This window comes from Gossypium hirsutum, chromosome A01 (assembly GCF_007990345.1).
Source record: "Gossypium hirsutum isolate 1008001.06 chromosome A01, Gossypium_hirsutum_v2.1, whole genome shotgun sequence".
NCBI classification, from domain to species: Eukaryota; Viridiplantae; Streptophyta; class Magnoliopsida; order Malvales; family Malvaceae; genus Gossypium; species Gossypium hirsutum.
In genome coordinates this window covers 107,317,709-107,331,453 of record NC_053424.1, presented here as the reverse complement: position 1 = coordinate 107,331,453, position 13,745 = coordinate 107,317,709, and the positions used below count along the sequence as shown (strand labels likewise).

The window sequence follows — 13,745 nt, the reverse complement described above, 5'->3', positions numbered from 1 at the left end:
TCCCCCTAAAATTGGATTTCTATGCTTCCATTAAAGGTGGTAAAGGATTGTCCAAAAATAATAAAAAAAAACTTGAGCACACAAGATTCATAGAACTCGGATTGTATAATGTATGTAAATAAGCATCTGGTTCAATTATATATCGTAAATATGTATGTATGCATTGCACATCACTTAGCCAAGTAGAAGTTAAATAAAAGTGAGAAGAACAGAAACAACAAAATTACTAAAGAATAGCAATGCATATTAAGAAATTCTAATTTATATTATGATAATAGAGGAGGGGAGAGGTTCATATTAAATATCCTCTAGAATAGAAGACACTAATGCATATAACAAAATAAGCCAAAAGAAAGCCAATGTTCTTAATTTTTTTCCCCAACTTGAAAACCTAACCAGAAAAGCATATAAACTATAATAATATCAACATTAAATTTAAAGGCTTTCCTATCACTCGAATGCCCATTGATTCTCCCTCCTAACCTCCTCTTCTTCCTCGGGGGTGAAATCGTTCTTGATGTTGAAGGTCTTGCGAATCTCCTCGGGTGTCTTTCCCTTTATCATATCAGCCACAGTTTGGCAGGTCAAGTCCAGCAAGCTCTTGATATTCAGATAGTTCGCTGCCTGCAAATCCCAATATCAAAAGGTTTACCATACGAATAGAAAATAAGCACGAACAAAATAAGCAACAATCTATACGTTTAATACTTCAATTCCCATTATCAAGACCAATACACCGGTATTTCCAGGTAATGAAAAAAATTTGAAGCTTGTAAATTATGTGTCTTAATGAATCAAGGGGAATTTATTCACCATACGCCTCCTGATTGGGATCGTGCGAACTGATTCAAAAAACGCTAGGGAAAAAAAACGATGTCCGGTAACAGTAGAGCAATAAACAGATGAGCAGACGATTTCAATTAACCCAAACAGCTCTAAAAGTAACAGCATTGTGAACGGAAAAGGAATTAGGGAAAAAGAGGGGAAACTGACCAGGATGAGATCAAAGAGGGTATTTTGGTCAACCTTGACAAAATCAGCATCCCAAACCTTGAGTTCGTCATCAGGAGTCTTTTCCTTGTCGGCAGCAGCATCGACATGCTTCTTGCAGTACTCAAGGACCTTGGACAAGATCTTGCTGGTGACGTTTGGGAGAGGGATCTCGTTGTCGGCGCAATCGTCCTCGATCATGTGCTTGATCGTCTGCGACTCAACCGCCACCGCTTCCTCCACCTCAAAAGTCTCTCCGTCGGAGCTCCTCAACATTATCTTCCTCGAAGTCGACGCCATTGATTCTCACCACCGCAGACGGAAACCCTAATTTTTCAATAAAAAGAGAGGAAACAGAAACAAAAAAGAAAGAGCCAACCGAGAAAAAACTAAATATAATAATTTAACTCTGATTGAAACTGTAGGTATTTATAGAAAAATTCATGTTTGGAGCTATACGCTGTCGTTTATTATATCTATTGGAAATGGTTCTGGATGTTTCTGTCCGTTTACCTTTTTACCGTCGCCACCCCTTTCCAGCTTTTTACTTTTCAAATCAAACTTTTTTCTTTTTCTTTTTATTTATTTATTTTTATTTTATGAAATTACAATTACACATTTTACTTTTTAGGTATAAATATTAAAACAATCATAAATAATTAGACTTATGTGAGAAATGCATTTATTAAAAATCCATATAAAATCTAAATGATGATTGTAAAGTTAAATGTTTATTATGTATGATGTTTGAAGTAATAGTTAATTTTTTATTCTTTTATTACATAGAAATAGATAATAACACTTTCATAAAATATAAATTATTTTAGTGGATTCACAATTGAATTGGTATTTGATTGACTCATTATATTAATTCAGTAATACACTTAACTAAAGTAATTAATTTATTAATTAACTAAACTAAAAAAATAAATATTAATTAATTAACTTAACTCAACTAAAGTAATTTCTCAATTAAATTATTTTCCAAACTCAATTCTAATACTGTTAAAGTCATGTCAACTTTATTGTATTAGAATGTATGAGGAAATTAATTTAATTGCCTTATTCAACAAATCTATGATGACTAATTAATTTAATTCTCACTTCGAAACTCAATTATTTAATTACAATAAATTAAATAATAATTTGAAAAAATAAATTAATTTCTAAGTCATCTTTTGTACTTAGTGTCACATCCCAGTTCGAGCGGGTTCAAGGATAAAGCGTATAGTAGTGAAAGAATATGTGTTTGGTAGGTTGTAATTCGCCCATTTGTTTCTTTTGACGTATACTTGTGGATGCATAGTATACACCAAGTAATTAAGTAGAAATTTTATTTTATATTATTCTGATTAGCCAAAGAGTAAAGGTTTTAGTTGGCAAAAAGGCAAATTATAATATGATTTATCGCCAAATGTATAATACGTCCAGTTTATCTTAATATTGCTCTCATCGGGTTGTAAAGTGCTTGGTCAGGAACCAACTGAAATGATTGTCTTAATATTTATTATACAGGATTTTCATTTATGTTTCTTTTGAAACCTGTAGGCCAATAAGAGAGACAAGCTCTGAATTTAAATGACACTTGTTGAATGTCTGTAAGGGGGAATGGATTATATATATGAGATAAAGGTTTTGAAGAAAGTTCTTTTTCCTCCTTAAAAATATTATTCTCTGATTCTTTCTTTAAATATATATATATGTATCTCTTTCTTATTAAGCTAGAAGCTTCAATTCTAGGTTTAATAATTGGTTATTCCATCTTCGGGTAAGTGTTTTAGCTTTGCTTGTTAAGTTCTGAAATGGTAAGACTATAAGAGTTCTATGAACAATAAAGCTTTAAGTACAGGCTTTACATTGGGGTTGTAAGTGCTTGGGATGATGGTAAGTTGTATGATGCCTTTATGGCACATTCTGTTTGGCCCTTATGGCATGGTCTGTCATGTATGCCTTGTAAGTTTTGTCTTTATGGTAAGATATGGATAAATTCTGTTAGCTCTGTAATAAGTTTAGGGTATTGATATGCTTAGGATTAAGAGTTGAGTAAGATCTGTGAAATAAATAAGTTTAAAGGGTGATTTTGAAAAGAACCGTGTATCTGGATGTTAATAAGGTATTCGCCATGGTGATATAATTGAATCAAAGTTATTTGGAACCTGTCATATCTAAGTTGCATAATGACTTTGCCTGAAATCTTATGAAAACTGAATATCAATTATTTTGAGCGTCTGGAATAATGTTGTGAATGTTAATAGATTGATCTATGAAGTATATTGTTAGTATGGGTTGTGTGGTATCGGATTAGGGTATGATTTACTTAATGGTTTGATGGTACTCAAACCTACGTAAGTATTTTCCATATGTGTATGTGTTTACCTTCGAATAATGATAATGAACAACTGTTTTAAGTCAAGAACAAGTATTAGAAAATACGTTGTATTAGTTGGATTTTGAAGGTATGTTTTGTTCAGAAGTGCATATGTGAACGAGAGAATTAAGAAATGCCTGAAAAAAATCTTCAGTTAATTAAAAAAGAAAGAATTTGTACTTGAAGAGTATATAATTGGCATATATGCATGTATTACAACTATAGTGATATTCGCCAAATATAAGTGGTTTAGAAAGATGGTTGATGCAAAGATGTTCTTTTAAGAATATAAAGTATCCGTCAGTACATTTTAGTAATAAAGCTCATTAAGTACTATTGTATTTATTTTTGTTGCATATATGTTTCAGGTTTCAATGTTAATAAACTGTGCTTGGAGGGACAAAGCCAGGACTACGCCAAAGAAGAGGCGTATCGAGTTATTATGCATACAGAGTTGATGGGGTGGTGATCTGCCACAAAAAGGATATGGCAAATTAGGCTTCTCTAATGCATTTAAGGAGCTTTTTTTCAAGCAAAATAGCATTTTTAGCATAGTTTTTTTGTTATTTTTCTATTTTTGGTTAATAAGTGAAAATGTCTCATTTTTGTCTATTTTGTAACCCAAATTGGCCGATAGTGCTATTGGGAGGCCTAACGTGTGTTTGAATGATGTAAGGACGTGTTGGAGGTCGCAAATGAGTGAGAACGATAGTAAGGCAAAGGGTATCGTGATATCCACACCTTGGAATCGCGATACCTCCAATAGTATAGGAGAGTGAAGACTCATTTCAGTGGTATCGCGATATCCACCTTCGTTAGGGGGACAAACTTAGACAAAAAGGGCAGTCTTTGTCTACCCGGTTCACCAACCACACAAGGCCCGTGCAAGGGCATTTTTGGAAATGAAAAGTCATTAGAATACACTTTAAAATAGCTAAAAATTGCTGAAGAGGAGAGAGACACACATTAGCTTAGATTTAGGTTTAGTTTTCTTTAGGTTTTTTTTTAGTTTTCCTCTGCATTTTTCCAGGGTTTTTATTTTTCTCTTTTTCTACCTTAGATTAAAGTTTATTTTTCTGCATTTACTTTTTATTCTTGTTATTCTTAGTGTTAGTTAAGTTAGTTAGTATTGTAGCTAAGGTTTATTTGCATTTATAGTCCATGTACCTTGATTTCAAGACCTTTTAAGCTTTACTTTAATGCGTTTTAGTTTATTTTACTTTCAATTTGTTAAAGCTTGTTCATTTTATGTTTCTTGCTTTAGATTTTCCTGTTAAATGCTTTTGGTTTCATGCTATTTAAGTTTTCTTGCACAAAAATCTCAACTTTTACATTTTTCTTAACTTTTACTTTTATGGCTACCTTATTTTACATTTTCATATTTATTTCTTTTACCTTGAGCATGTGTAACTAAACCTTTAAGGAGGTTGGTTGATGGAGATGTGGGTAAACTAAAACTTTTGGACAAAGGACTAAATCGTAATAAATTGGACTAAATCAAATAGAACTAAGAACTTAGATAGTGACACCCCTAAGGAAAATATCAAGATAAAGTGAGACCGAAAGGTAATCTTTTTGTGGACCTGTTCATTAGTCCCGGATTAACCAGTGAGATCGAAAGATAAATCGGATCTAATTTGTCTAAGTTAGTGAAATTGAGATCGAAAGATAAAGTGGAGTCACTTGGTAATTTATGCGATTTATGTCCATTGTTTGAGGTTCGGTGAACCACATTGAAGTCAACCAACCCCCATTAGTTATTTGCTTGATAGCTCTTTAGTTTTACACTTTTTGCAATTTAGTCCCTAGAATAGAATATTTAATTTTCTTGCAAACTTATCTTGTTATGAATTGTCGTACTATAAAATCGTATTAGTAGCCACTTAGACTTTATTGTGTATGCTAGTTATTGCTTAATCACCTTTTTTTTGGGTTTAACCCCTTGAAATACTTCGTGTTCCATTGAAACTATAAATATTACAACTGACACTGTACGCTTGTAGTAAAACCGAACTTTAAAAATTGTTATATAATTCGTTGTTTAACGTGTACGCGCACCGCCGATCAGGTGGCGTATTGTAAAATTCTACTTTAATGAATTTGTAACTATCAAATGGTTGTTTTAAGAAAGATTTATTGTACTTTGTAATATTTTATGTTTGAGTACCACATTTGTATATTGAGTTGTAGTCTTTAAATGTAATTACAAAGAATATGTTTTAAATAAAAGGTTATCTGATGCAATTTGGTGAATATGACTAAGTGTTCTGTGTGATAACGCCCATGATCCGGATCCGGTGAACCGGGTCAAGTTTAGGATGTTGTAATAAATTAACAAATATACTACACTTATGACACTAAGTCTTAACATACTCGACTATTTTAAAGTTTCTTATTTGTTCATTTGATTTTCAAAGTCATAAAATGGCAGTTGACTTATCATTTTTGTTTTTTAGTCTCTTTCTGTTAAATGACTGATGCCCTCTTGATGTGGTTGTTAACTTAATGACAAGAATTTTAGAATTTTTTGCCACATAATTTTTCATGTAATTTATTTGATAAAAAATAAACAAAATAAAAACCAATTGCATCTTTAATAATCCTCTCAATCACCTTCGTTGGAATAACTTTCTTCGTTGTTGGACTCGTTAGCGGCCTTGCTGGATTTTTCTTCTTCCTCATAATCCTTGTTTCTTTCTGGGTAGGTAGCTTGTCCGTCACCTTCCTTTCCTGCGTAGTCCATTGCGACCATGGACGAAGAAGCTAAGGTGGAAAACAAAAGTGCGGTGGTGGGAGCGGAATTGTTGCAGAAATGGAGTTGGAAATAGAGGTTCAGACAGGCATTAGAGGTGTCCATAGTTTGGTTAAAACTGAATTAATTAACCGAATTGATCTAATTCGATTAATCAATCGATGGTCGAATTTAGTTAGGTCGAAGGTCGATTAATGAATTTTTGAAATTTCAGTTATCGGTTAATTCGGTTCGAAACTGGGTAATTAATCAAATTAACCAATTAACTGAAATATTTGTTGTTTTCAAGACTTTTGTAGTGTTTGATTGTTAACTTTCAAGACTTTTGCAGTATTTTTAATGTCTTATTTGTTGTTTGCACCTCTATTTAAAGTTTTTTGAACTATTAAATAAAAGAAAATAAACATTAGCAATGTATTTTTTATATGTTTTATACTTATTTTAGCCAAAAGACAAAAACATATAATTTTCCGTTAATTTATTTAATTGATCGATTTAACTGAAATATTTTGATTCGGTTAATGTATTTGAAAAACTTCGATTCAATTAACGGTTAAAGATTTTACATTTCGAGTAATTCGGTTAATAATAATTCGATTCGAGTATTAACTGAACTGACGATTTGAACACCCCTAGCAGCCTTTTAAAGTCTTTGGATTTTTTTAAATATTCAAAATAAAAGGGATTTTATTTCTTTGACTTTTTCGTGTATGAATTGATGATGGCAAATTGAGAAAGAGTGTATGAATTAGGCTCTTACGAATTGAAATGTGAAGTATTTTCCAACGGTTCCATCCACGGTCGCACAATTCTGCCCTTTATTCCTAGCTCCATTTCTGCAATAGTTTTGTTCCCGTCGTCGCACTGTCGTTTTCCTCCTTAGTTTCTCCATCCGTGGCCGAAATGGATTACACTAGAGAGGAAGGTGACGAGTGAGCAACCACACAAAAAGAAGTGAGAATTGTTAAGAAGAAGAAGAAGAATCCGACGAGGCCACCGATGAGTAGCAACGAACGTGATTGAGAGGATTATTAGAGATGGAATTATTTTTTTATTTATTTTTTGTTTAGTTTTTATCAAATAGATGACATGGACAATTATGTGGAAAAAATTCTAAAATCTTTTTCATTAAGTTAACAACCAAATTAGCGGAACATCGGTCATTTAACGAAAATAGACAAAAAAAATAAAAAAGATAAGTCAAGTGACCATTTTATAACTTTTTAAAATCAAGTAATCTAACAAGAAAGTTCATAATAGTCGTTTGAATATTTATGTAATTTACTCTATTATTTACTATCATAAAGGTTAACCCAAATTAAATGTGATCAGATTTGATTAAGGTTTATTGAGCTTCAATTATGAAATAAAATATGGTCCAAATATGTATAGATAATATAATAATTAAATTTTAATTGATGATGCGTTGAATAGAAATTTAAGTTAAGGTCATGGAACTTAAATTACACATATGTAATTTTTTTAATATTTATATGTAAAAAAGAGAGAACCCATATTAATTAGAAATATCAAAAGATATAAATAAATATAAGTACGTTTCTATAATTTTATTCTTGATAATTTAAAACAATATGTATTAATTAGGTATTAATTTATTAAGTTTTATATGAAAGATTTTCGTTTTACTGTTCTAACCGTCGTTACTTTAGTTCATGCCAAACAAGTTGAGGTCAAATGAAAGGGAATGGTCAATGAGGCAGTAGAGCAAATTGCTGATTCCATAATTGTAGACAAGATAGTTATGATGACCGTACTTTTGGGTGTCTATTGCACTCACTTAAGCAATACTCAATTTCAAAATAAAACATCATTCAAACATGTTTTATTTCTATTTTTAACTTTTGACTCAAAAGTAAAAAAAAAATTAACACTTATAACTTACTTTACTTTCATTTGAAAAGATTTACATTAGATTTAGTAATTATTAAGTCAAGTTCGAGCTCAAGCAATTCGAGTTATTGATTGAGTTGATCTCAACTTTAATAATACTTAACTCGAATGACCCGTTAGTCTTATTGAATTTTTTTTATATTTTTATATTATTAAATTATATTATTACCCTTAATATATGTTATTAACCCTAAGCTTAATTATAGAGCCAAACTCGAGTTTAAGTTCGAGCTTTAGTACAAAATTAGTAGAAGAGTATAAATGAGCTCGAGCTTGAAAATAGATCTTCGATCGAGTTGAAGCCAAATATTGAGTTTCGAATTTTGAGTCGCACTCAAACTTAACAATAATTGGACTCGATTACACCCTTACTCAAACCATTGCTTGATATTCTAGTTGCACCCATCCACTATATAGGTGAAATTCAAAATTATATAACAAATATATTTATAAAAAAATAAAATTATATAAGTAAGAGTAACAAATGAAGCTTTGATTCAAGTATTAAGTTTGGAAACAATAAAAGCCTGGGTTTAGATATTATTATATTAGTATTTTTTTATTTTAATATAAAATATATAAAATGATAAAAGTACTCTCAAATAATATGATTTATTTTATAAAGAGTATTTTAATCATTACTCAATTCAGTTAGTGCTTTGTTGATTCATGATACCAATTTGTTTAATATATAGTATAGATAAATTGATTTCGAAACCAGAAATAATCATAAAATTGTTAGTAGTTTTCTCTAATAGAAGTACACTTTTAATCTAGAATTTCTACAATGATTTGAATTAAATTCAATAATCGATAATTTTCTTTAATAATTTAATTAAAATTTAATTTGATAAATAATAATAATCAACTTAATTTGATATGATTGAGGTAAAAATTTTAATTTTAATCATAAACAAAACATTTTACTATAACAATTTTTATTAATTTACAATTTAAGAAAATATCAGATGTTTGGGTGTACGGTATACTGATAAGACATATTGTGCTTTCAAGAAGTTCGAGTCTTGGAGACAACATTATTAGGAGGGATAGTTATGAACCTTGGACATAAACCGTAAAACGGACGTACAAAGTGTTTAAAAAAATTACAATTCAAGGAGGTTTGGAAAAAATAACACAGCAAAATTATTTGAATAAAAGTAAAAAGTCAACTATTTCACCGGTCTATAGAAATATCTATAGGATGGTCAATGCAACTGCTGATTTATGTATACAAATTTAAATAGTATGATGAACATTGAACAGTGATCGATGAATCCATGAGTGCAAATTCATTTGTTTGATGAAATTATAAAGCTGTTCTCTATTACATACAAGACAGCAAAATGTAAGTAAATAAAAGGAGTACTTTCCCCATGCAACATATACATGGTAATTGCCATTTTCAGTCTAGCATAAACTAAACTCAGTACAACCCCAAACTTCACATTCATAGGAGAAACTACTCGGACCGCAACCCGGACTGACCGTTGGTGCTTATAGCTTTGAAACAGGTAAACCTGAGGGAGAAAACATGATTGATTGATGAATGTGAAGTTATAGACACATATATCATGGCTCCTGCAATTTTGAGAAAGGGAGTGAATAATGTTTCGATACATGAATATTACCTAACGCTTTCGCATTAACGATGCTTGGACATGCAGCAGGAGGTCGAACACTCTCATTCAAGAATGGTTCGACGCGATTTGAATCACCCCAAATTGGATATCCTTTGATCTTGCCCTGTAATGCGGATTGAGAAAGTGTAGCAATGCTTAGAACATTGGCTATCACAGACAAAAAACAAGATATATTTTCGATCCTTTCCCCGAATTAATGCCAAACATATCTGAACTTAAAGAAAGCGAGAAGCAAAACTAGTACCAAGACGTTTAGAGCAGCTAACGTTGCCATTCCCTCACGAGTCCACTGCATAAGCACGAGGAAAAAAAATTACAATCCGGTAAGTCACTTCAACATGATATGTGAATCCTAGTAAACCTTACCTTGGAAGCAGAAGCAATGTGTGGTACGATGACAGCATTCTTCATCTCAGCAAGCCCAGGTTTCATGAAAGGTTCATCCTAAAGCAACACCATTAATCAACAATTATGTACTAAATTGAGGATGGTTTTCATGTGGTTGACTCGAGATTTGAAAGTTCGTAAAGTCACCTCAAAGACATCAAGACCAACTCGGAACATAGGATTTTGCTTCAGATGCTCAACAAGAGCTACTTCATCAATCACCGGGCCCCTGCTACAGTTTACAAGTATTGCTTCCTGCAAAAATAAAATCCACTTCATATTTCCTTGAGCAAGACATACTTTCCAAATGTTAAAGACAAAGAGAAGTTCTCAATCACCTTCTTCATTGTTGCAAGGCTTTCTTTGTTGATCAGATGATAGGTGGTTTTATCCAAGACCGGGTGAAGACTTATCTACAAAAAGAACAGGTAGCAATCCCTCTCAATCGGCATTATAATTCAAAACTTGGATCTAGAAATTACACTAAAAGTTCTGAGCAAAGAAAATCCTACCACATCTGCCTCCCGGAGCACCTCATCCATACTTGATGCTCTTTTCCAGTGAACAGGTTGCTCTCCATTGCTTTTCAAGAACTCACCATAAGCTGGGATGAGGAAACATAAAAGCACCATAAAATAAGAATTGACAACTCGTTAACTTGCAGAAAATGTCTCAAGACATACCTGTGACAAACTTCTCTAGCCGTGTTGATTGGTAAAGATCATAGTAAATTAAGTTCATTTTGAACCCTTCAACCTGTTATAAGATAGGAAAACGAAATGACTCCCATTAATGCAGCAAAGTAGGACCAAAAGTAGAATAAGCCTTGGAAAATATGCTCTTTGCAGCAATATTATATGGTATGTTTCATATCTCAGGAGCCAGGATTTTACACAACTTTAAAATCTACTTCAAAAACCTCACCAACCCAGACAATTTCTATTTATATTCAAGGTTACTATGATCAAGTGTCCTCAAACAATGTCGAATAAATTAGCTAGTAAGAGATTACCATCATTCTGGCGTATGCAGATCCAATACGACCAGCTCCAATTACACCAACTGTTTGTCCTTTAAGCAAGTTTCCCACAAACCTGTAAGAGAGACAAGTGGAATTGTACAAGCATGATGTAAGTGAGTTTTCGAGTTTATCATCGACATAAACAAAAAATGAAATATAAGTAATATTTCGTGGACATACAGATGAGGGAGCCATCCATCATATAAGCCAGCCCTCATGAACTCATCTGCTTCAACAATTCTTCTAGCAGCTGCCAAAGAAAGAGAAGCCGCTAGCTCTGCCGTTGTTTCTGTGAGTACACCCTACACCAAATTATCACCAACATTAGCTCTACTGTTTCTACCCCAAAATTACTGAACCAACATCGAACCATTTTATCACTACTCAAATCTTTGCAAGTTTATTTATTGTTTTATCATTACAATCCATTGTAGAAGACATATAATCGAACACATGGAGCTTGGCACTTATCCATGTTATGGAAACATACCCAAATATGATTAAACTACCCTATTAAAAAGCTTCAAAGGTTAGAGGGTAAAACTATTTGCAACTAAGTGGGAAAGTGAAACTTACAGGAGTGTTACCAACAGCAACACCATACTTGTTGGCAGCATTAACATCAACATTGTTGTAACCAACAGCCATGTTACTAAATGCTTTGCCTCCTGCTCTGCTTAAAGCTGCAAATAAAGTCTCCCCCCAGTCTTCAGTCAACTGTAACACAAATTCATAACATAAAAAACTCACAAAAAAAAAGGGAAACAAAAAGAACTCATATTTTTATTTTCTAACTGAAACAAATAATCCCAAGAAGAAAATCACCTGTCCAATCACCCCATCGCACTTATTGCCAATCAAAGAAATGATATCCTCAACGGACAAAATTGTTTTCTTCTCAGTACATATCTGAACAGGATGATGAAAAAAAAAAATTCTTTAAAAACTGGGATCTAATAGAAGAAGAGGAGAACGAAAACAGAGGGTTTAGAGAAGTGAAAAAAAACATATAATTTACTTCGACACGGCAATCTTGCTCGATTAAGAGGTTGATCCATCGAGTTCCAGGCATAGGTTTGGTGCTAATAACTCTGTATTTCCCATTTGGGTTCCACACTTCAATTGAAACTGGTTTTGCCATTGAAACTTGTCACTGAAAAACAGAGCAGAAAACTGAGCTTTTTAAAATTCAGTTACTCTGTTTCTTGCTTTTTATAGCAATGCTTTGGTGTGGTAAAGAACACTGCTTTACAGCGGTCTGTAATATCGCTACCAAAGACTCGAGTTGTAAGTAGTTCGATGTGCTTTTTAGTAAAGTTTTGACCTTATGATTATCGAATATTAAAATTGAAAATTTTGATAAAATCATTGTATATGGTTGATGTTGGTTGAGAATGATGAGGAATAGGATAGCAGTGTCTGTTCCGTAGAACATGTGATTTTGACCCATTTGGATAGAGGGATGGAGAGGGTTGAGGGCTGTGGTGAGTCTGGGATGATGCTTGGGTTTTGTGGTATAAGTTAACTGATGACATGTCTTTTGTTCATAGATGACACGTAAGAGAAGCATTTATCCTTTTTTTCAAATTACGGAAATATCCTTTAATTTAGTGGACAAAATTTGAGATGACAAAAGATACTAGAATGAATCTAAGAAACTTCGTTGGATTTCAATGTATTTTGGTGTTATTTTTAATAATTTTAGATTTTTTTTCTGGAAATTTGATATAAAAATTTATTTTTTATTTTGGCTGAAATAATTTGAATATTTAAATTTATTTTACGATTGAAATGTTCATTTATACATTTAAACTTTTACTCAATTTAATAATTTTATTCATTTATACATTTAAACTTTTACTCAATTTCTAATAATTTTATCTCTTTAAAAATTTCTTAATGACTATAATTGTTAAAAGAATCTTCTATATTTTTCTCTAAAATTAATGCTGAAACATTAACAAAATTTGGCTATAATTAAGATTTTCAGATTTGGATTGATGATTAAATCGGTTAGATCATCAATTCTCGAGTCTAATGGTTCATCCAATTTAATTAAATAAATTATTTAAAAAAATAAAAAAAATATTTGACGCCGATTAAATTAGTTCTACTAGTTGATATCGGTTCAATCGATCCGATAAACTAATTCGATCTAATTCTAATAGTTGTGGTAGTAAGGCTTGCTTTCGATCTGATTGCTGCTCACCACCCACTTTCATTGCCTATCTTTTGCCTTGATGCCTCTCTCTCTCTCCTTTTTTTTTTCCTTCTCTTTTTTCACTTTTTTCTTTCTTTTATTTTCAATTCCAAATCATTAACTTTGACTTTGTAACATTTTGATATAACAACATTTAAGAATTCTTTTATTTTTGATTCCAAATCATTAACTTTGATTTTGTAATATTTTAATATAACAACATTTAAGAATAAAATTCCAAATAATTCTATGAAAATTAATTGAAAATCTCATAAAATATTTTCAAGCTTTCAAAATCTTAAAAGCACTTGCGTAAAATAGTACAATAAGTTTCTAACGTTTTTGAGTGGATCAAAATCCATTTTTTTGATTTTCTTTTTAAATTTGTATTTCATGGATTTTAACCAAATATCTACCCCCATAGAGGATTGAACTTCTGATTGATCACCAATCATTGAACTTCTGATTGATCT

The 13,745-nt window shown here is 31.8% G+C and overlaps 2 protein-coding genes across 2 annotated transcripts; both read right to left on the bottom strand.

The window, feature by feature from the left end:
• Positions 1-246: 246 nt before the first annotated feature.
• LOC107947149 (SKP1-like protein 1A) lies at positions 247-1,518 on the bottom strand. Its single transcript, XM_016881721.2, has 2 exons — positions 994-1,518; positions 247-624 (listed from the first exon to the last, which is right to left on the bottom strand). The coding sequence occupies exons 1-2, from the start codon at positions 1,288-1,290 to the stop codon at positions 451-453; spliced, it is 471 nt and encodes a 156-aa protein (XP_016737210.1). The 5' UTR covers positions 1,291-1,518; the 3' UTR covers positions 247-450.
• A 7,769-nt stretch (positions 1,519-9,287) lies between these two features.
• On the bottom strand, positions 9,288-12,545 carry LOC107947132 (glycerate dehydrogenase). Its single transcript, XM_041112461.1, has 13 exons — positions 12,091-12,545; positions 11,898-11,981; positions 11,649-11,789; positions 11,253-11,374; positions 11,064-11,145; positions 10,735-10,807; positions 10,564-10,655; positions 10,390-10,464; positions 10,199-10,306; positions 10,031-10,108; positions 9,909-9,953; positions 9,653-9,767; positions 9,288-9,541 (listed from the first exon to the last, which is right to left on the bottom strand). Exons 1-13 carry the CDS (start codon positions 12,211-12,213, stop codon positions 9,519-9,521), a joined length of 1,161 nt encoding a protein of 386 aa, XP_040968395.1. The 5' UTR covers positions 12,214-12,545; the 3' UTR covers positions 9,288-9,518.
• Positions 12,546-13,745: the final 1,200 nt, after the last annotated feature.